Source organism: Bos grunniens, chromosome 8 (genome assembly GCF_055505025.1).
Source record: "Bos grunniens cultivar Pamir isolate PY7600 chromosome 8, Bosgru_T2T1.0, whole genome shotgun sequence".
In the NCBI taxonomy this organism is placed as follows: Eukaryota; Metazoa; Chordata; class Mammalia; order Artiodactyla; family Bovidae; genus Bos; species Bos grunniens.
The window spans coordinates 63,556,885-63,578,103 of NC_141172.1; the positions used below are offsets into that span (position 1 = coordinate 63,556,885).

The window sequence follows — 21,219 nt, forward strand, 5'->3', positions numbered from 1 at the left end:
AACCCAAAGCTCAAGATAGGTTGTCAGCTTCAGATCAGAAAAATCTGAGAAGGCAAAAAGAAATGATTATCAAACAACTACAGTTATAGTTACTACTAATTAAAAAAAAAGAAGTCCTTGTTTCAAGAAAGAGTAACTAATTGCCTTCATAATGAGTCCTAACACTACATAAAGGGCCATAAAAACTGAGGAAATAAAGTTTGAAACAATAAATAAATGTTGAGAAGATATTCATGATAGGTGGAGAACTAAGACCTTTTGCCACATCACTAATATAAAATCTCAAATAAAATCTTAACCTGCACTTAATGTACCACTTTATTTCTTCTTTGTTCTTCACTGTGTAAAGGAAAGAATTTACTATGAGACTTCTGGATGCTTTATTAAGGTCAGGCAGTTTCCTTGCTTCCTGACTTTAACGAGAATAGATATGGATTTTTCCATTGATAATCAACAGCAAGAATCTAAAAGAATGTATCAGTAGAGTCTATCTTGGGTCACCATCAGTGACGAGTTACTACTGTCCAAGGAAGGAGGCCATGGGGTCATCTGGCCTCTGACGTTTCATTCTGTAGGCCTCCATTTCCTCTTCAAGTGGGTTCCTGAGTTTCATATATGCTGTTGTAAGGTCGCTTCCTCTCATCGATCTGCATGATCTCCTTGACGTGAAGAAGATGGGCCTTCTCTGCATTCAGTGCCTTTTTCTTCTTCTTTTTCTCCTCTTTTAGTTTTTCCTGATGCATCTCCATGAGGGTTTGAAGTTTTTTTCACAGATTCTTCTCCAGTTGCATCATTTATAGTACATTCCTCTGAATTAGCAATCTCATTCCCAGCTTCTGCAGTACAATAGGAATACTTGAAAAAAGAATGACAGCATTTGTATCCCCATTGGCCTTCTTTCCAGTAAGATTCCCAGATATGTGTATGATTGTTGATCTTCACATCTTCCTCGTACTTGGAGCAGGTGACAGCTCACTCCTGTCCTTTTATGACTGTCCAGTGCCTTGAGTGGAGAAGGCAATGGCACCCCGCTCCAATACTCTTGCCTGGAGAATCCCATGGATGGAGGAGCCTGGAAGGCTGAAGTCCATGGGGTCGCAAAGAGTCGACACAACTGAGTGACTTCACTTTCACTTTTCACTTTCATGCATTGGAGAAGGAAATGGCAACCCACTCCAGTGTGCTTGCCTGGAGAATGCCAGGGACGAGGGAGCCTGGTGGGCTGCCATCTATGGGGTTGCACAGAGTCGGACACAACTGAAGTGACTTAGCAGCAGCAGCAGCAGTGTGAGTATTCCACATAGTCTTCAGTCTGAGCTAAAAGCAATTTGGCTGGAGGAGCATCCAAGTGTTCTTGACTGCCATGCTTTTACAGGATGCTTTCTTTCTGCTGTTCTTTGAAGTCTTCTTTCTTGACTTTGAAGGACGCATACAAGAGCTCTAGTTTTGTAGGCTCTGCTTGTAGATGCACTTCACACCCCTTGTCATGGGCTTCCCAAGCAAACAGTTGGGTCTGAGCCATTGAAATGGTATCACCTGTGTATCTAATGAAGTTATCTCCTGCATAGCTGACTTCATCTGGATTCTTTCCTGAATTCACAAAGGGATTTTCTCTCATTGCTCCAGTTTTGGGATCACAGTAAGTAGAATTTGGATCTGAATTTCACAAATATTTTGCAATACATTCTCGAATCCTGAGATTCTGACAGTAATTCATCTCTTAAAGTCAAAATTCTGTCCAGGCATGTCAATATCATCTGCGTATTTATCTTCATCCTCATCTTCACTGTTATGATCTTTTTCCATCTGAGAATTCATTTCTTCTTCTCCCCACTGATGTTTTAGAGAATTAGCCTGTTCCACTAATTTTTCTGAGGCTAATTCTTCTTGAAGATTTTGGGCGTTCAGCGTTCACTTTGCTAGGTCAACTTTGGCTTCAGTTCAGTTGAGTTTAGTCACTCAGTTGTGTCCAACTCTTTGTAACCCCATGAACTGCAGTACTCCAGGCCTCCTTGTCCATCACCAACTCCCAGAGTCTACCCAAAGCCATGTCCGTTGAGTCGGTGATGCCATCCAACCATCTCATCCTCTGTCGTCCCCTTCTCCTCCTGCCCCCAATCCCTCCCAGCATCAGGGTCTTTTCCAATGAGTCAACTCTTCACATGAGGTGGCCAAAGTATTGGAGTTTCAGCTTCAGCATCAGTCCTTCCAGTGAACACCAAGGACTAATCTCCTTTAGAATGGACTGGTTGGATGTCCTTGCAGTCCAAGGGACTCTCAAGAGTCTTCTCCAACACCACAGTTCAAAAGCATCAATTCTTCGGTGCTCAGCTTTCTTTATAGTCAAACTCTCACATCCATACATGACCACTGGAAAAACCATAGCCTTGACTAGACGGACCTTTGTTGGCAAAGCAATATTTCTGCTTTTCAATATACTATCTAGGTTGGTCATAACTTTCCTTCCAAGGAGTAAGTGTCTTTTAATTTCCTGGCTGTAGTCACCATCTGTGGTGATTTTGGAGCCCCCCAAAATAAACTCTTCTACAATTTTCATATGTTCTTCTGGATTGTAGCCATTCCACTGATCGCTCTTCCCATCGTAGTCAAACATTAGCTGAGGCTGGACATGTTCATCTGGAGCTATATTAGTGTCTGTAAATTTTGCTCCAACTCATCTAGGTCTCTCAAAACAGTCTTTCTTTTTGTGTGTCATGGCTCTACAGTTTTCACATTTTCCTTTTTGATATTTAGTAGTTATGGAATTCTCTTTTACACCCCTCTTGTACCATTCTCCAGATGGGCCTATACTGCTTTTGTTTCTCTGGCTGTGGTCTCTGGTGCTTTAGAGTAGGCATTTTTGATGGATCAACATACCATGGCACTGAAAAAATAAACTGAGGAATATGAGGATTGATATCTTTTCCTTCCTCATCAACTTCTGCAGGGGCATTGTCCAATTTTCACTGTTCTTCTAGATCCTCCTTCTTTCTCCAGTCCTCTCTAGTTCTTTGGTTTCTCCAAACTCATTTCTTTGGGCCCCGACAAGGGGGCCACATTGGCTGCATCCACAGTTGCAGCTGACGTGGTTATCTGGCCTCCTGGTCCCAATGCTGCTGACCCTAGGACAGTTCGACACAAATAAACTTCACCACTTTTGATTGCTGAGTAGATACTATATTGTATGGATCTACCACAGTTTGTTTATCTATTCATCTGTTGATGGACATTTCGGTATTTCTAGTTTTTGGCTACTACAAATAAGTCTACTATGAGTGTTTGAATGTAAGACTTTGTATGTACAAAGAATTTTATTTCTCTTGGATAAATAATTATGAATAGAATGACTGGGTCATATTCTTTACCTTTTTAAGAACCACCAAACTGTTTTCCAAAATAATTGTAGCACTTTAAGCTCCTACCAGTTCCTTCATATGCTTGCCAACACTTGATATGTTTAACCTTTTTAATTTTAGCCACTTTTTATAGGTCTGTAGTGGAATCTCATTGTCATTTTAATTTCATTTGACTAATGATATTTACATTGTAAATTTCTTGAGTAGTAGAATCTTACTTGAAGATAAACTATAATCAGTGTACTATAAACCCTAAAATAACAAAGTTATAGCTAGCAAGACAAGAAAGAAGATAAATGGAATGAGAAATACTGAGTCAATTCAATACGTCTAGTTGAGGCTATGGTTTTTCCAGTGGTCATGTATGGATGTGAGAGTTGGACTATAAAGAAAGCTGAGCACCGAAGAATTGATGCTTTTGAACTGTGGTGTTGGAGAAGACTCTTGAGAGTCCCTTGGACTGCAAGGACATCCAACCAGTCCATCCTAAAGGAGATCAGTCCTGGGTGTTCATTGGAAGGACTGATGTTGAAGCTGAAACTTCAATACTTTGGCCATCTGATGCCAAGAGCTGACTCATTTGAAAAGACCCTGATGCTGGGAAAGATTGAGGGCAGGAGGAGAAGGGGATGACAGAGGATGAGATGGCTGGATGGCATCACCAACTCGATGGACATGGGTTTGAGTGAGTTCCGGGAGTTGGTGATGGACAGGGAGGCCTGGCATGCTGCAGTTCATGGGGTTGCAAAGAGTCGGACATGACTGAGTGACTGAACTGAACTGAATTTGATACAAAACAGAAACTGAATCTCCATACTGTTCTCCATAGTGGCTGCACCAATTTACATTCCCACTAACAGTGTAGGCAAGTTCTCTTTTCTCCACATCTTGTCCAGCATGTTTGTAGATTTTTAAATGATGGCCTCCCCTCCCAGTCTTTATGCTGCTGTTGTCATATATTTTACTTATACTGATACATATGTTATATATTTCATAATGTTTAAATAGTTATCTTTTTCAAGTGATTTAGATATTAAGTGGGGGTGGGGAATCTTATTTATTTACTTCTGTTATTTCCATTTTTGGTGTGCTTAATGCCTTTATGTAAACCCATATTTTTATTTTATTAAAAGCTTTTTAAATATAAATTTATTTATTTTAATTGGAGGCTAATTGCTTTACATTTTATTGGTTTTGCCATACATCAACATGAATCCGCCACGGGTGTACACGTGTTCCCCATCCTGAACCTTCCTCCCACTTCCCTCCCCATACCATCCCTCTGGGTCATCCCAGTGCACCAGCCCTGAGTATCCTGTATCATGCATCGAGCCTGGACTGGCGATTCGTTTCACATATGATACTATACATGTTTCAATGCCATTCTCCCAAATCATCCCACTCTCACCTTCTCCCACAGAGTCCAAAAGACTGTTCTATACATCTGTGTCTCTTTTGCTGTCTCTCATACAGGGTTATTGTTACCATCTTTCTAAATTCCATATATATACATTAGTATACTGTATTGGTGTTTTTCTTTCTGGCTTACTTCACTCTGTATAATAGGCTCCAGTTTCATCCACCTCATTAGAACTGATTCAAATGTATTCTTTTTAATGGCTGAGTAATACTCCATTGTGTATATGTACCACAGCTTTCTTATCCATTCGTCTGCTGATGGATATCTAGGTGGCTTCCATGTACTGGCTATGATAAGCAGTGCTGTGATGAACATTGGGGTACACGTGTTTCTTTAAATTCTGGTTTCCTCGGTGTGTATGCCCAGCAGTGGGATTGCTGGGTCGTATGGCAGTTCTATTTCCAATTTTTTAAGGAATCGCCACACTGTTCTCCATAGTGGCTGTACTAGTTTGCATTCCCACCAACAGTGTAAGAGGGTTCCTTTTTCTCTACACCCTCTCCAGCATTTATTGCTTGTAGGCTTTTGGATCGCAGCCATTCTGACTGGTGTGAAATGGTGTGAAACCTCACTGTAGTTTTGATTTGCATTTCTCTGATAATGAGTGATGTTGAGCATCTTTTAATGTGTTTGTTAGCCATTTGTATGTCTTCTTTGGAGAAATGTCTGTTTAGGTCTTTGGCCTATTTTTTGATTGGGTCGTTTATTTTTCTGGAATTGAGCTGTAGGAGTTGCTTGTGTATTTTTGATATTAATTATTTGTCCATTGCTTCATTTGCTATTATTTTCTCCCATTCTGAAGGCTGTCTTTTCACCTTGCTTATAGTTTCCTTTGTTGTGCAGAAGCTTTTAATTAGGTCCCATTTGTTTATTTTTGCTTTTATTTCCAATATTCTGGGAGGTGGGTCATAGAGGATCCTGCTGTGATGTATGTCAGAGAGTGTTTTGCCTATGTTCTCCTCTAGGAGTTTTATAGTTTCTGGTCTTACATTGAGATCTTTAATCCATTTTGAGTTTATTTTTGTGTATGGTGTTAGAAAGTGTTCTAGTTTCATTCTTTTACAAGTAGTTGACCAGTTTTCCCAGCACCACTCATTAAAGAGATTGTTTTTTCTCCATTGTATATTCTTGCCTCCTTTGTCAAAGATACGGTGTCCATAGGTGCGTGGATTTATCTCTGGGCTTTCTGTTTTGTTCCATTGATCTATATTTCTGTCTTTGTGCCAGTACCATACTGTCTTGATGATTGTGGCTTTGTAGCGGAGCCTGAAGTAAGGCAGGTTGATTCTTCCAGTTCCATTCTTCTTTCTCAAGATTGCTTTGGCTATTCAAGATTTTTAGTATTTCCATACAAATTGTGAAATTATTTGTTCTAGCTCTGTGAAAAATACTGTTGGTAGCTTGATAGGGATTGCATTGAATCTATAGATTGCTTTGGGCAATATATTCATTTTCACTATATTGATTCTCCAATCCATGAACATGATATATTTCTCCATCTATTAGTGTCCTCTTTGATTTCTTCCACCAGTGTTTTATAGTTTTCTATATATAGGTCTTTTGTTTCTTTAGGTAGATATATTCCTAAGTATTTTATTCTTTTCGTTGCAATGGTGAATGGAATTGTTTCCTTAATTTCTCTTTCTGTTTTCTCATTATTAGTGTATAGGAATGCAAGGGATTTCTGTGTGTTGATTTTATATCCTGCAACTTCACTATATTCATTGATTAGCTCTAGTAATTTTCTGGTGGAGTCTTTAGGGTTTTCTATGTAGAGGATCATGTCATCTGCAAACAGTGAGAGTTTTACTTCTTCTTTTCCAATCTGGATTCCTTTTATTTCTTTTTCTGCTCTGATTGCTGTGGCCAAAACTAAGCCCATATTTTTATATGGTATAATTTTCCTTTTGCCTGAAAGGCTTCCTTTAACATTTTTTTAGAGTGCAGTTTTGCTGTTGTTAAATACCTTTGTGTATATATCTGAAGAGTCTTCATCTGGCCTTTGTTTTCAAAAGGAATTTTGCTGTATATAGAATTCTGCATTGTGTTTTTCCTGCAGTACTTCAAAGATGTTCAACTGTCTTTTCAGTTGCATTGTTTTCAGTGATAAATCTGTTTTATTTTTATCTTTATTCCTCTATATGTAACATGTGTCTTTTCTCTCGGTACTTTCACAGCATTCATTTTATCTGTGGTTTTGAGCGCTTTGATTATAATGAGCCTTGGTGGAGTTTTCTTCATTTTTATTGTGCTTCAAATTTGTTGAGCTTCTTGCATCTCCTATTTTATAGTTTGCATCAAATTTGGAAATTTTTTTGCCATTATGTCTTAAAATAGTTTTCTGTCCCTTCCTACCTCTGTTCTCCTTCAGAGACTCTAATTATATATATACTATGCTACTTGAAGTTAGCTCACAGCTCACTGATGCTCTTTTAAATTTTTTGCATCCTGTTTTCTGTGTGTGTTTCATTTTATATATTTTCTATTTCTATGCCTTCATGTTCACTAGTATTAGTAGCAGCCATGTCTAATCTACTGTTAATCTATTCAGTGTATTTTTCATCTCTTATTATAATTTTCTATTCTAGAATTTTGATTTGGGATTAATATCTTCCATGTCTCTACTTAACTTTTTAAACACATGAAATACAATTATAATACTTTCTATATGCTTCTCTGCTAATTGTAATTTCTGGGTCAGTTTCACCTGATTATTATTGTCTTTATTGGCCATGTTTTTCTCCCTCTTTGTATGTATAATAGTCTTTGCTTGGGTTACCTTTTCATGACTGGATGCTAGATAATTTTATATTCCTGTAACTCCTTTGAGCTTTGTTATGGCACATAGGTTACTTGGAAAGAGTTTGATCCTTTTGGATCAAAAGGATCCTTACTTTGCTGCTGCTGCTGCTAAGTTGCTTCAGTCGTGTCCGACTCTGTGCGACCCCAGAGACGGCAGCCCACCAGGCTTCCCCGTCCCTGGGATTCTCCAGGCAAGAACACTGGAGTGGGTTGCCATTTCCTTCTCCAGTGCATGAAAGTGAAAAGTGAAAGTGAAGTCGCTCAGTCGTGTCTGACTCTACCGACCCCATGGACTACAGCCCACCAGGCTCCTCCGTCCAAGGGATTTTCCAGGCAAGAGTACTGGAGTGGGGTACCATTGCCTTCTCTGATCCTTACTTTATGTTTTATTAAAAGCTTGATTGGAACAATGCTTGGTCTAGGGCTACTTATTTTTCCATGACTGAAGTAAAAACCTTTCTGAGTATTCTACCAAATGCCCTATGAATTAAGAGTTTTTCCAGTTTATCTGGTGGGACACTTGGCAGCTTTGAATGAGTGCTGAGCACTGTTGCTTCTAATCTTTTTAGATGGTTTTTCTTCTCCAGCCTTGGATGGTTTCCCCACATAAATGTTCTAATCAGTTCTTTGTCAAATACTCGAGGATTACCCTTCTTCATATCTCCAGCGTTCTTTTTCTGTACAGCTCTTTCCTCTTCAGTACTCTGTTTGACAAACTCTGCAGAGACAGAAGTCTATCTGTTATGTTTTGAAACTGCAGGTACTGGGGTTGGCCAAAGCAAAAGAATAGGTTTAACGGTTTTATTATTTGGAATAAGAAATTGTTAAGAATAAGAAAGAGTTTGTGATCAAATTTTGAAACTAAGTGAAAAGTTGAAATTGTTACTACTCTAATAATTCAACGAAGAACATTAACTTGGCTTTTATAGAAACTTGGTCAGCAGTGATGATGCAGAGCTTGTTGAGAACACAGATTTCTGGGACTCACTTTAAAGATTCTGATTCAGTAGATGTCAGACCACATTTGGAAAGAAACTGCTCTACAGAGAGTCTGTCCCAGTTCCATAGGTAGCATAAATACAAAGAAAGTCAGGCATGGAACTGGTAGAAGTAATATATGGCTTTTATTAATACTAGGAGAAATACAGGATACTTGAGCTACTTTTTAATTTTTTTAAAGAAAAATTACAAGGGAAAGGCAGTAGAAAAGAGAGGGAATGAGGAAGATATAGGGAGAAATGAGGATAGTAGATAAAAAATAGGAAAAACAGAAAAGATTAGACAGAAGCAAGGCCAGGTATCTTAAGAAGAGTAGACTCTAAAATGAATGTGATTAGGAGATAAATTCTTTTTAGGTTATTAGGAATTCAGAGGAATTTAAACTTAAATTTTGACTTGAAATATTTGTGAGCTGATTAGTCAGGATTTAGGATTCCTGCCCACCACCCCCCCCCTTTTTTTAAAAATACGTTTGGTATCTATGCTTCTACTCTGATTGGAGTAGGTACTGTAGAACCTCAGGGAGCAAATTAAATCTAAGGCAACTTTGCTTGTAAGATAGACCAGTATTTTCCTCTAAGAGGGATAAAGTGCTGCCAGTTAAATATGCTTTTTTTTTAAACCATCTCTTTTTAAGATATATTCCAGTTTCAGAGATGTTGGAAAGATGTGCCCTAAAATTGATGAAATACAGTATTTCCACTCCACCTTTATCTTTTTCTGATTTATTCTATTTTTTAATATTAGTCATCAAGAATGGCTCAAATTTCACCTCTGTCATGAAGCCTGTATAGATCCTTACAGTGAGATGTTTCAAGTTTCCTTTGAGCATGTTTCTTATGCCCCTTTCAGTTTTGAATATTCTTAATGGAGAATCAAAAGCAAAATAGGAGCTAAGTAGTTCTGCTTTCTCTGTATCATCTGCTAACATTATACCATCTGCCCCAAGCAGTAGGCCTAAACCTTCTTTCTTGTTCCTCTTGCTCTACATGTTTTTTAAATCTTTTTTATCATTCTTAATATTTTTCACCAGCCTCCGCTCATTCTGGGCTCTTACATACATGGTTCTTCTTTCACATCATTCTTTTGTGTTCATCCTTATTCACATGCCTTTCTTTTCATTCTTTTTTTTTAAAAAAACAACTGTCTTAAAATTATGAACTTACAGCACACCTTACCCAGTCATATTGGATTTTTAAAAACGTCCCCCTTAACATTTTCCCTTCACCCATAGTAACAGAATTCTTAAAGTCTGACACTGTATTTTTGGCTGGGGATGTAACATCGTACAAATTCTGTAGAAGAGAGAGAATATGTCACAGGCAAATGCTCATTAGCTGCAGAAACTTCCTGAAGCTTCTCCAAACTAATATTACCTAACATACTTCTGTGAACCATGTAGCATTTAACCAAGCTTTGTAACTGTAGTGTAGGAAAGAATCACACAGCCAAGAGGTGGTATGTGGTGAACAATATTGTTCCAGGGCTTGATAACTGGACCTAATCCTAACTCTGCCACTGTGTTCAATTGGGCTCTGGTTTCCTTACTGTAAAATTGTGAGGTTGAATGGATGATCTTATAAGCCCCTTAGAGTTCTATGATTTTTACATGTAAAATGCTTAATATCATGTATCTTTAGTTTTTCCAGTTCACATTGGAAAGGTAAGAGTGGATATAAAAGAAATATAAAGTCATGATAGGATAGAGGTACAACTTTTTGATTCACCCAGAAAATCTTATAAGATGCTTTAGTGTAGCTAAACTGTTTTTTTTTTTTTTTCAGGATTGGCTTTAATTTTAATATAGTGCAATAGATACTTTAGATTGTATTAAGGTGTCAAATAGCTAGGAATTATGTTTATAGTTTAATGGAAAGGTTGCTGACTTATACGAATACCTGGGTTTTAACCTCAGCTTTGCTGGTAGATAATTAAGTAAATCCTGAACAAATTTTGTTTTGATTTCTCTGTGTGTAATAATGTGAAATGTAATTATATGGACTATATCACCTCACTGAAAGTAGGCACTTGAAACATTAAAGGAATCAATACTTTTTGTTCTGTCTACTGTGCAGGATTTGCATTCATGTCTGTGAAAGTACATTAGGGGAAAATAATTTAAAATATATGAATAGAGATCTGCAAGGGATGGTAGGGGGAGGGAGGAGGGAGGAGGGTTCAGGATGGGGAACACATGTATACCTGTGGCGGATTCATTTCGATATTTGGCAAAACCAATACAATATTGTAAAGTTTAAAAATAAAATAAAATTTAAAAAAATAAAAAAATTAAAATAAGCATCATATATAGATCATTCCAGTATTCTTGCCTGGGAAATTCCATGGACAGAGGAGCCTGGCAGGCTATAGTCCATGGAGTTGCAAAGAGTCAGGCACAATTGAGCTACTGAGCACACATGCACAAATAGATCATTCTTACAAGTTCTGTTTAATTGTAAAAGAAAAATTGAATTTTATGTTTTCCAAGTATAGACCATTGAAAAAGATTAAAAGCTCCCTGGTTTATTTTATGAAGGTAGCACAGCCTGTTAGAGTGAGTTTAAACCTAGTGAAGTTAGTATAGACACACACACTGGTCATGTATGAATTTGTGCACACATATACACATTCACATACTCCACACGTACTAAAATTTCAAATAAAGTATTAGCAAATTGAATCCCACAGTGTATTAAAAAATTGTATGTATTGACCAGGGAGGGTCTATCTCAGAAATATTCAAATGGCTCTATACCATGAAATTTGCCCATAATTCATTGTATCAACACATTAGAGGAAAATTTATGATTATGCCAATAGGTGATTTTTAAAAGAGAGAAAAGCATTTCATAAAAATCTAACAACTTCACTCAGAAATTCAAATAAAACAGCGAGATAACACATAGTACTGGCAGTATATGGGGAAATGGAAACTCAGACATTAGTGGTAGTGTGAATTGTTAAGCCTTTCAGGGAAAAACTGGTAATAGTTTTTGAAATAAAAATGCATATTATCCTCTGAATAAGTAGTCTAACTTTGGGGAATCATTCCTACAAAATATAGTATAATACTATATACTAGAATACTAATATATACTGTTACTATTTATTAGGATTTATGTGCATGCATCCTGAGTCATGTCTCACTCTTTGTGACCCCATGGACTGTGCCTGCCAGGCTCCTCTGTCCATGGGATTATCCCAGCAAGGATACTGGAGTGGGTATCCATTCCCTTCTTGAGGGGATCTTCCTGACCCAGGGATCAAACTCATGTCTCCTGCGATCAGGATTTATAGTCTAGTACATTTGTTTCATAGTTTGTAATAGCTAAAAACTGGAAACGACATGAAAGACTATTGATCACTGGAAGAGTGACTGAGTAAATTATATTATATCAATACAATGGAATATGGTACAGTCATTGACCAGGAAGGATATCCATTATGATATTGTTAAGTTGGGGAGTGAAAGTTTGTCAGTTATAGATTATTCTGCATAATCTACAATTCATTTTTTGTGAAAAGGTCTATATATGCTAATATTTGTATGAGCAGATTGAAGTATGCAGAAAGACTGGGTTAAAAGAAGTGGTAGGCTTGATGAAGTGAGGAAATCATTGTTTTTCTTGATGTGTTTCTGCAGTGTTTCATTTTTTTATGAAGAATATTTGTTACCTTTGTAATAATTACATTTAATGAAGGATAAATGCTAAATTCAGAATATGAGGATGTGAGTTCTAAAGAAGCTGAATTTGGCCAGAGATATAAAAAATAGAAAAGTACTGATTAATACTGTCTGCTCTAAAGAATACTTGTAATCATTTCCATTCAAAGCCATTATCACAGATTGGCTCTGAATGTAAAGATGTTTTATATTAAGAGATGGTAGCTTTAACGATTTTTTTTTCTTTTACAGCAACTCCGCTCCAATATCCGAGAAATGGAGAAGCTTTGCTTGAAAGTGCGAAAGGATGACCTAGGACTTCTGAAGAGAATGATAGATCCTGTTAAAGAAGAAGCATCAGCGGCAACAGCAGAATTTCTCCAACTCCATCTGGAATCTGTAGAAGAACTTAAGAAACAATTTAATGATGAAGAAACTTTTTTACAGCCTTCTTTGACCAGATCCATGACTGTTGGCGGTAATGTACTAAGTCTTATTCTTGATTGTAGTATTTTAATGCAGTTAATTGAGTTCACTTCCTTGTACTGATATTGTAGATTTGCAAATTATATATAAATTTCCAGGGATACCTCCTAGTTCAGTATGCTGAATTCTTGGACCCTGAGTGTGACTGGAAATGCATATCCTAAACATTTCATGTGTATTAGTTGCTCAGTCGTGTCTGACTCTTTGTGACCCTGTAGACTGTAGCCCATCAGTCTCCTCTACCCATGGAATTCTCCAGACAAGAATACTGGAGTGGGTTGCCATTCTTTTCTCCAGAACATTTTATAGGATTAAAAAAAATAGAGGCTATGCTGTATAGTGTGAAACATAAAGGCTTCAAGTACCTACTTGTTCACATATTAAAAATAAGTTTTAAAATATTTCCTAAGGAGAATGTCATCCTGATTTGCAGAGTACTTCTCCCTCATCTCCAGGTACAGGGGCAGCCTAGCCAGGCATGCTTCTTTCTAAGGCATTCTAGTTTTCAGAGGGCATGTCAGATCTATCTCCCATAAAAATCTGCATTGGGGGTCACACCATTAATTTTTATGAAGTGATACTGTAAGGAAGAGCCAGTAAAACCTGTCATTATAGCTCCTCTAAGGATGTAATTGATAATTGTTGATTACATTAAACAATGTATGTATAAAGAAACCTGAAAAAAATTATTGGTTTAATTAGTACTACTTCAAAGCAGTTAATCTTTTTTATTCTTATAGATACTGAATGGCATAACTAACAAAGTTTCTCTGCTTGAGTTGTTTACTAGAATGTGAAAGAAAGTGAAAGTTGCTGTCATGTCTGACTCTTGGTGACCCCATGGACTGTAGCCTGCCAGGCTCCTCTGTCTGTGGAATTCTCCAGGCCAGAATACTGGAGTGAGTAGCTGTTCCCTTCTCCAAGGATCTTCCTAACCCAGGGATCAAACCCAGGCCTCCCGCATTGCAGGCGGATTCTTTACTGACTGAACCATCAGGGAAACCCAAGAATACTGGAGTGGGTAGCCTGTCCCTCTCCAGTGGATCTTCCTGACCCAGGAATCGAAATGGGGTCTCCTGCATTGCAGGCGGATTCTTTATCAGCTGCACTACCAGGGAAGTTTACTAGAATACTTAAATATAAATTTTTTAACTGCCAAAAGCCTAAATTTTGAATTTTCCTGGCTTGATTTTGTAATTACTGCCCTTGTTTTTCTTTTGAATTTCTCTTTTTAATTTATGCATCCTGTTATATTTTATACATGTTCTAAGCCACCTTAAAACTTTATGGAAAAGATGGGGTATAAATAAATTGTTGTTGTTCAGTTGCTAAGTAGTGTCCAACTCTTTGCAACCCCATGGACTGCAGCTGCCCAGGCTCCTCTGTCTTCCACTATCTCCTGGAATTTGTTCAAATTGATGTCCATTGAGTCAGTGATGCTTTCTAACTATTTCATCCTCTGCCATCCCCTTCTCCTTTTGTCTTCTATCTTTCCCAGCATCAGGGTCTTTTCCAGTGAGTGGGGTCTTTTCCACTGAGTTGGCTCTTTGCATCAGGTGGCCAAAGTATTGGATCTTCAACTTCAGCATCAGTCCTTCCAATGATATTCAGGGTTGATGTCCCTTAAGACTGACTGGTTTGATATCCTTGCAGTCCAAGAGTTTGTCAAGAGTCTTCTCCAGCACCACAGTTTGAAAGCATCAATTCTTTGGTGCTCAGCCTTCTTTATGGTCCAACTCTCACATCTGTATATAACTACTGGAAAAAGTTATGGCACTGCTTTTTAATATGCTGTCTAGGTTTGTCATACACACACACACACACACATATGTTAGTCACTTAGTTGTGTCTGACTCTGCGACCCCATGGACTGTGGTCTGCCAGGCTCCTCTGTCCATGGAATTCTCTAGGCAAGAATACTAGAGTGGGTTGCTGTTCCCTTCTCCAGGGGATATTCCCAACCCAGGGATTGAACCCAGGTCCCCCACATAGCAGGTAGAATCTACCATGTGAGCTATCAGGGAAGCCCTGTTTGTCATAGTCTTCCTTCTAAGGAGTAAGCGTCATAATTTCATGGCTGTGGTCACCATTTACAGTGATTTTTGAGCCCAAGAAAATAAAATCTGTCACTGCTTCCACTTTTTCCCCCTTTTATTTGCCAGGAAGTGATGGGACTGGATGCCATGATATTAGTTTTTCTAATGTTGGGTTTCCCAGGTGGCCCTAGTGGTAAAGAATTCACCTGCCAGTGCACGAGATGTAAGAGACGTGGGTTCAGATCCTGGGTTGGAAAGATCCTCTGCAGGAGGGCATGGCAACCCAATCTAGTATTCTTGCCTGGAGAATACCATGGACAGAGGAGCCTGGTGGTCCATAGTCCCCAGGGTCGCAAAATGTCGGACATGACTGAAGCAACTTAACATGCACACATGGCAGTATTCTTGCCAGGAGAATCTTATGGGCAGTGGAGCCTGGCAAGCTTCAGTCCATGATATCTCAAAGCGTCTGAGGACAACAATAAATAAATTACAAATTAGAATACAATCTGAGAGATGTTACATCTGATCAGTTTTCCTCTTTTTATTTACCTAGAAAGTAGGAGGCTCCTGTATCACTCCCTGGCTCCAAAACCTGATTTTTTTTTTTTTTTATTTTATTTTATTTTTAAACTTTACATAATTGTATTAGTTTTGCCAAATATCAAAATGAATCCATCACAGGTATACATGTGTTCCCCATCCTGAACCCTCCTCCCTCCTCCCTCCCCATACCATCCCTCTGGGTCGTCCCAGTGCACTAGCCCCAAGCATCCAGTATCGTGCATTGAACCTGGACTGGCATCTCGTTTCATACATGATATTTTACATGTTTCAATGCCATTCTCCCAAATCTTCCCACCCTCTCCCTCTCCCACAGAGTCCATAAGACTGTTCCATACATCAGCGTCTCTTTTGCTGTCTCGTACACAGGGTTATTGTTATCATCTTTCTAAATTCCATATATATGCGTTAGTATACTGTATTGGTGTTTTTCCTTCTGGCTTACTTCACTCTGTATAATAGGCTCCAGTTTCATCCACCTCATTAGAACTGATTCAAATGAATTCTTTTTAATGGCTGAGTAATACTCCCTTGTGTATATGTACCACAGCTTTCTTATCCATTCATCTGCTGATGGATATCTAGGTTGCTTCCATGTCCTGGCTATTATAAACAGTGCTGCGATGAACATTGGGGTACACGTGTCTCTTTCCCTTCTGGTTTCCTCAGTGTGTATGCCCAGCAGTGGGATTGCTGGATCATAAGGCAGTTCTATTTCCAGTTTTTTAAGGAATCTCCACACTGTTCTCCATAGTGGCTGTACTAGTTTGCATTCCCACCAACAGTGTAAGAGGGTTCCCTTTTCTCCACACCCTCTCCGACATTTATTATTTGTAGACTTTTGGATCGCAGCCATTCTGACTGGTGTGAAATGGTACCTCATAGTGGTCTTGATTTGCATTTCTCTGATAATGAGTGATGTTGAGCATCTTTTCATGTGTTTGTTAGCCATCTGTATGTCTTCTTTGGAGAAATATCTATTTAGTTCTTTGGCCCATTTTTTGATTGGGTCATTTATTTTTCTGGAGTTGAGCTGTAGGAGTTGCTTGTATATTTTTGAGATTAGTTGTTTGTCAGTTGCTTCATTTGCTATTATTTTCTCCCATTCTGAAGGCTGCCTTTTCACCTTGCTGATAGTTTCCTTTGATGTGCAGAAGCTTTTAAGGTTAATTAGGTCCCATTTGTTTATTTTTGCTTTTATTTCCGATATTCTGGGAGGTGGGGTCATAGAGGGTCCTGCTGTGATGTATGTCAGAGAGTGTTTTGCCTATGTTCTCCTCTAGGAGTTTTATAGTTTCTGGTCTTACGTTTAGATCTTTAATCCATTTTGAGTTTATTTTTGTGTATGGTGTTAGAAAGTGTTCTAGTTTCATTCTTTTACAAGTGGTTGACCAGTTTTCCCAGCACCACTTGTTAAAGAGATTGTCTTTAATCCATTGTATATTCTTGCCTCCTTTGTCAAAGATAAGGTGTCCATATGTGCGTGGATTTATCTCTGGGCTTTCTATTTTGTTCCACTGATCTATATTTCTGTCTTTGTGCCAGTACCATACTGTCTTGATAACTGTGGCTTTGTAGTAGAGCCTGAAGTCAGGTAGGTTGATTCCTCCAGTTCCATTCTTCTTTCTCAAGATCGCTTTGGCTATTCGAGGTTTTTTGTATTTCCATACAAATTGTGAAATTATTTGTTCTAGCTCTGTGAAGAATACTGTTGGTAGCTTGATAGGGATTGCATTGAATCTATAAATTGCTTTGGGTAGTATACTCATTTTCACTATATTGATTCTTCCAATCCATGAACATGGTATATTTCTCCATCTATTAGTGTCCTCTTTGATTTCTTTCACCAGTGAAAAACCTGATTGTTTTAATACTATATTTTCAGTGCTAATGAATCCAATTTTACACGACTTTTTTTTTTTTTTTTTAATATAAGAAACATTTAGGCCATTATTCAGAGTTTCTGGATAATCTTAATTTTATGGTCTCCTCAGTACCTAAGCATATAGTATATAGAATTTAGCACATAGTGGACTGTTAATAAATGTGTTATAAGTATGAATGAATAAAAATGTTTTTAGAGACAGTTTTGTAATTTCAGGTGTGCTCTAGTAACTTCACTGTGTAGATAACCACTGTCTAACAACACTACCCAAAGTATTGTTTTGGGTAGAAAGAAATCTTAGCACTCAACCTTGGTTGAAGAGTATTTAGGCAGAATTCTTTTTACTGTTTATATCATTGTGTTCATATAGAATTATCACCTCCATAATGATGTGGCTAAATGCTGTTCTAACTATGAATTATAAAGCTATGCTTTCTGTTTATGTATAGAGAAACTGGGCCTTGTAAATTCCATGAGATTAAGGAGTCATCTTATTTACCAGACCCTCTGACAGTTCTGATGGTAGTAATAACAGTGAAGATGGTGGATTTTCTGGAAAGAATCACTGATATCGGTCTCTTCTGCTATTTAGTTTTGAATTGCCCATCACCAGCAATTCCCTCACAAACAAAAATTTTGAGTTCTATTTAAGTATTTTAGCCTGAATTTGCATTTTATTATTGCATTGTTTGTGTTTTTACTAGTAGAATTGCTTGGGCTCAACAAATTTGGTTTAACGTGTCATCAGAGGAATTGGGTGATTATTAGAAAAAGGCAGCTTACCCGGTTTGCTGGCAATTAACTTTCTCTGTAGGTAGCTGACTGGTATTTAAAAAAAAAAAAAGTGATGGGAAAATTTGAGGAAGCATGTATATGGAGAAAGTGAAGAAGATTGGGGCAGAGCTAGAGGGTGAGGGAGAAGAAATAGCAGGTGAAATTTGTTTTCCAACTCTGTTGATTCGCAAACTTCTCATTTCATGGAGCACCAGATTAGCTAAAGAACTAATCACTTGCCACTGAGAGAAACTATGAAATTAAATCTCTGCGTCTAGTGCAGATTTGATTGAAACAGTCACTCCATTTATGAGATCAGATACCTGAATCTCATAATCTAAAACATCTAAAAAAACTCATAATCTAAAACACTGTGTATAGTTTCAAATTCTGAACAGTCTTCTGGTCAGATTGTGCTTTGAGTTTGTATCCATTGCCAACATTAAGCAGTTAAAATTAACTGTCTCACTCAGTGCCTGAGTATTTCACCAAACATGAAGTTTCTACTAGGTTGTGTTAAATCCATAAATATTAACAAGTAATTGAGAGGGTGGGAAAGGAGAATAATGAAAAGGAAATAACTGATTTACATAAGACGTTAATAGTGGGGAAAGAACTGGGTTTGCTCTATGTGTGGTCTTCTAGCTATAGACTCTTTTCTGTCATCCTACATGTTTTTATCCTGTGCTCTCTGGGTTGTTTTTTTTTTTCCCCTGTTTTCCTATTTTTGCTTCTGGTATTCATAACAGTAGTGACAGCTTATACAGAAAAAAAAAGAAAAGTGATTTGCACAGAAATTTAAGTGCCTTAAAATGCTTTTTCCTTTAAAAATTCAATCTGATTATAAATAAATTGGTTGGAAACATGAGAGCAGAAATTCAGGAGCAATGCCACATTTCCATGACTGAGATCAAAATACAAAAATAGTTTTTCATTTACAGATAGAAATAAGTAGAATAGAATGTTTTATGTTCTCTGGAGAATGAAAGAAGCCTATTACGTTTAGGGGGAAGCTGTGATGATTTTGCTGTATCTTTTGTCCAGATTCTGAGAGTTTCTAAAGCACATCTTCTCTGCCAATCTTGCTTGATCTGAGAAACTCCCTTCTGTCTCAGTTGTGTATCTAGTTTCATTTTTAGCATATTGCTTCCCACCAAGAGAAGTGATGAGCCTCCAAATTTGATTTGTATTTAGCAAGGTGTATCAAGTCATATAGAGCAAATCAGTGCTTCTCTCTGTCTTTGTCTTTCTTACTTCCCATCCAGCTCACACACTTCACCAGTGCAATAGGAACAGAATCTTACAACATTTTAAACAACTATTCACAAAAGAAGAGTCCAACATTAAAACTGCTGGGAACTTCAGACCAGCATGTTGAATTTGATGAAATACTAGATTTTATCACAGGTATATGTATACTGTTATTGAACACATTGTGAATCATGTAGATGTTTTTATATATTACTTAGAAGGTGTCTTTTGAATTGACTTTAATTTTCTTAAAAATGCTCCTTTGGAGCTAAGTTAAGCCATGTCTCCAAAGTCACTTTATCTTGATAGGTAGGTTTATATAGATGATCAGTAAAGTAATTTCAGTATGATAAAGCTGTAGGAACATGAAAGAATTCAGGAAATGCTTTTGAATTAACTTAGATTTAAAATGGAACTTTTCCTAATGTAAAATGTAGTGGAAGTTCCTTAAATATTGTGTTGTAATTCTTACTGGAATCATTGCCCTTCCTGATATGTGGAGAAAGATGGGGGAGGGTATAGTGAGAATAGTTTGGACACATAGAAGGAAAAAGTCTTATGTCTATGTTGCTAATCTTACTTTTCACATCAACTAAAAATATCTTAATGTTTGAGTTTATAGTCAATAATGTTTAAAAAAAATAGAATCTGAATAACACTGCTAAGTGATTCCATATTCCACATAGACTTTACACTTGCAGTTGTTTGCAAGTGAGTGAAACTGAGATTATTATACAACAATAGCAGTTTTGACTTCAGTGGACAGGGTAAGAATTCTTTGGCTGTCTTTCCTGCAGCTATAATCTCTCTGTGTTTTGCCTCATTATGTCTACAGTAGTTTGTAAAAGTTCAAAGTCAATGGATGAACACTGAGATAGTGATTTTTAATACAAGCTGGAATAAATGAATTACGGAAGTTGTAGAAATTAAGAGGTTCCTTTCTTGTTAGTCATGCCTTGAATTGATTAGCAATGTTCTGAGTTGTAAGTTTACAGCAGGATTTTCCATGGAAGAGAACAGATTTCTTTGTTCTAAGACTCCATTTGAACTAAGATGCATACGCAGTTTGGTTTCAAGTGAAACGTAAATGACTTAAACATTTAATTATTTTTTTCATTGAGGGAAATCTTTTATGTTTGCTTAAAATGTCAAACATTTCCCATCCCTTCATTTTTAGATCAAGAATTTTTGTATGATAATCCCTCCTCATTTTGTTATACATCCTGGCATACTGCATTGGAAGCTTCTCTAATAGTACAATAATTATGGCTTTAAAAAGTCAATTTTGAGTGATATTTACAAAGTTTTGCTTTACATTTGATCTGTTAATGAAAAGAGGTATCATTATTTATCATTCTATTAAGGAAGTTGGAGTTCTTATTACAAATGGAATATTAAGTAGGAGAAAGATCTTAGAGTAATTAATTACTTTGAAGTAAAAAGTTTTTTTATGTGATAACTTAGGACATGGAGTAAATAACTCTCCTAAACGTTTGTAAAAATCAGAGCTTTTAATATGTTGGATATTTGCCATATGTTGTAATGTAAAACTTTGTATGTGTTGTTTTGCTCTACCTTTAAGGTAGGGAAATATATTCATTTCAGTTAAGATTCAAAATTAAAAGAACACTGTCAATTCTGATAAACCTACAAATTTTTAACTTTTAATCAACTGACTGCCCTTCCTAAACAATTCAAATAGGTTTTATTTCTTAAAAGGTAAAACATTCACAAACGTTGAAAGTAAAATAGTAATGCAGTTTTATAAAATACCATTCAGAGGGGCTTCCCTGATAGCTCAGATGGTAAAGAGTCCATCAGCAATCCAAGAGACCTGGGTCCAATTCCTGGGTCAGTAAGACCCCCTGGAGAAGGGAGTGGCACCCACTTCAGTATTCTTACCTGGAGAATCCCATGGGCAAAGGAGCCTGGCGGACTACAGCCCATGGGGTTGCAAAAAGTTGAACACGACTGAGTGACTA

At 37.3% G+C, this 21,219-nt stretch overlaps 1 protein-coding gene and 1 pseudogene across 7 annotated transcripts in view; one reads left to right on the plus strand and one right to left on the minus strand.

The window, feature by feature from the left end:
• Positions 1 to 21,219, plus strand: part of STX17 (syntaxin 17) — a 74,361-nt gene that overhangs the window by 37,015 nt on the left and 16,127 nt on the right. For all 7 annotated transcript variants that reach the window (XM_086416100.1, XM_086416101.1, XM_086416103.1 and 4 more), the window contains exon 4: positions 12,494 to 12,719. In XM_086416100.1, the coding sequence (XP_086272226.1) occupies positions 12,494 to 12,719 (226 nt within the window). The remainder of the gene's footprint in view (positions 1 to 12,493; positions 12,720 to 21,219) is intronic.
• LOC147367250 (pre-mRNA-splicing factor SLU7-like) lies at positions 518 to 12,415 on the minus strand (annotated as a pseudogene).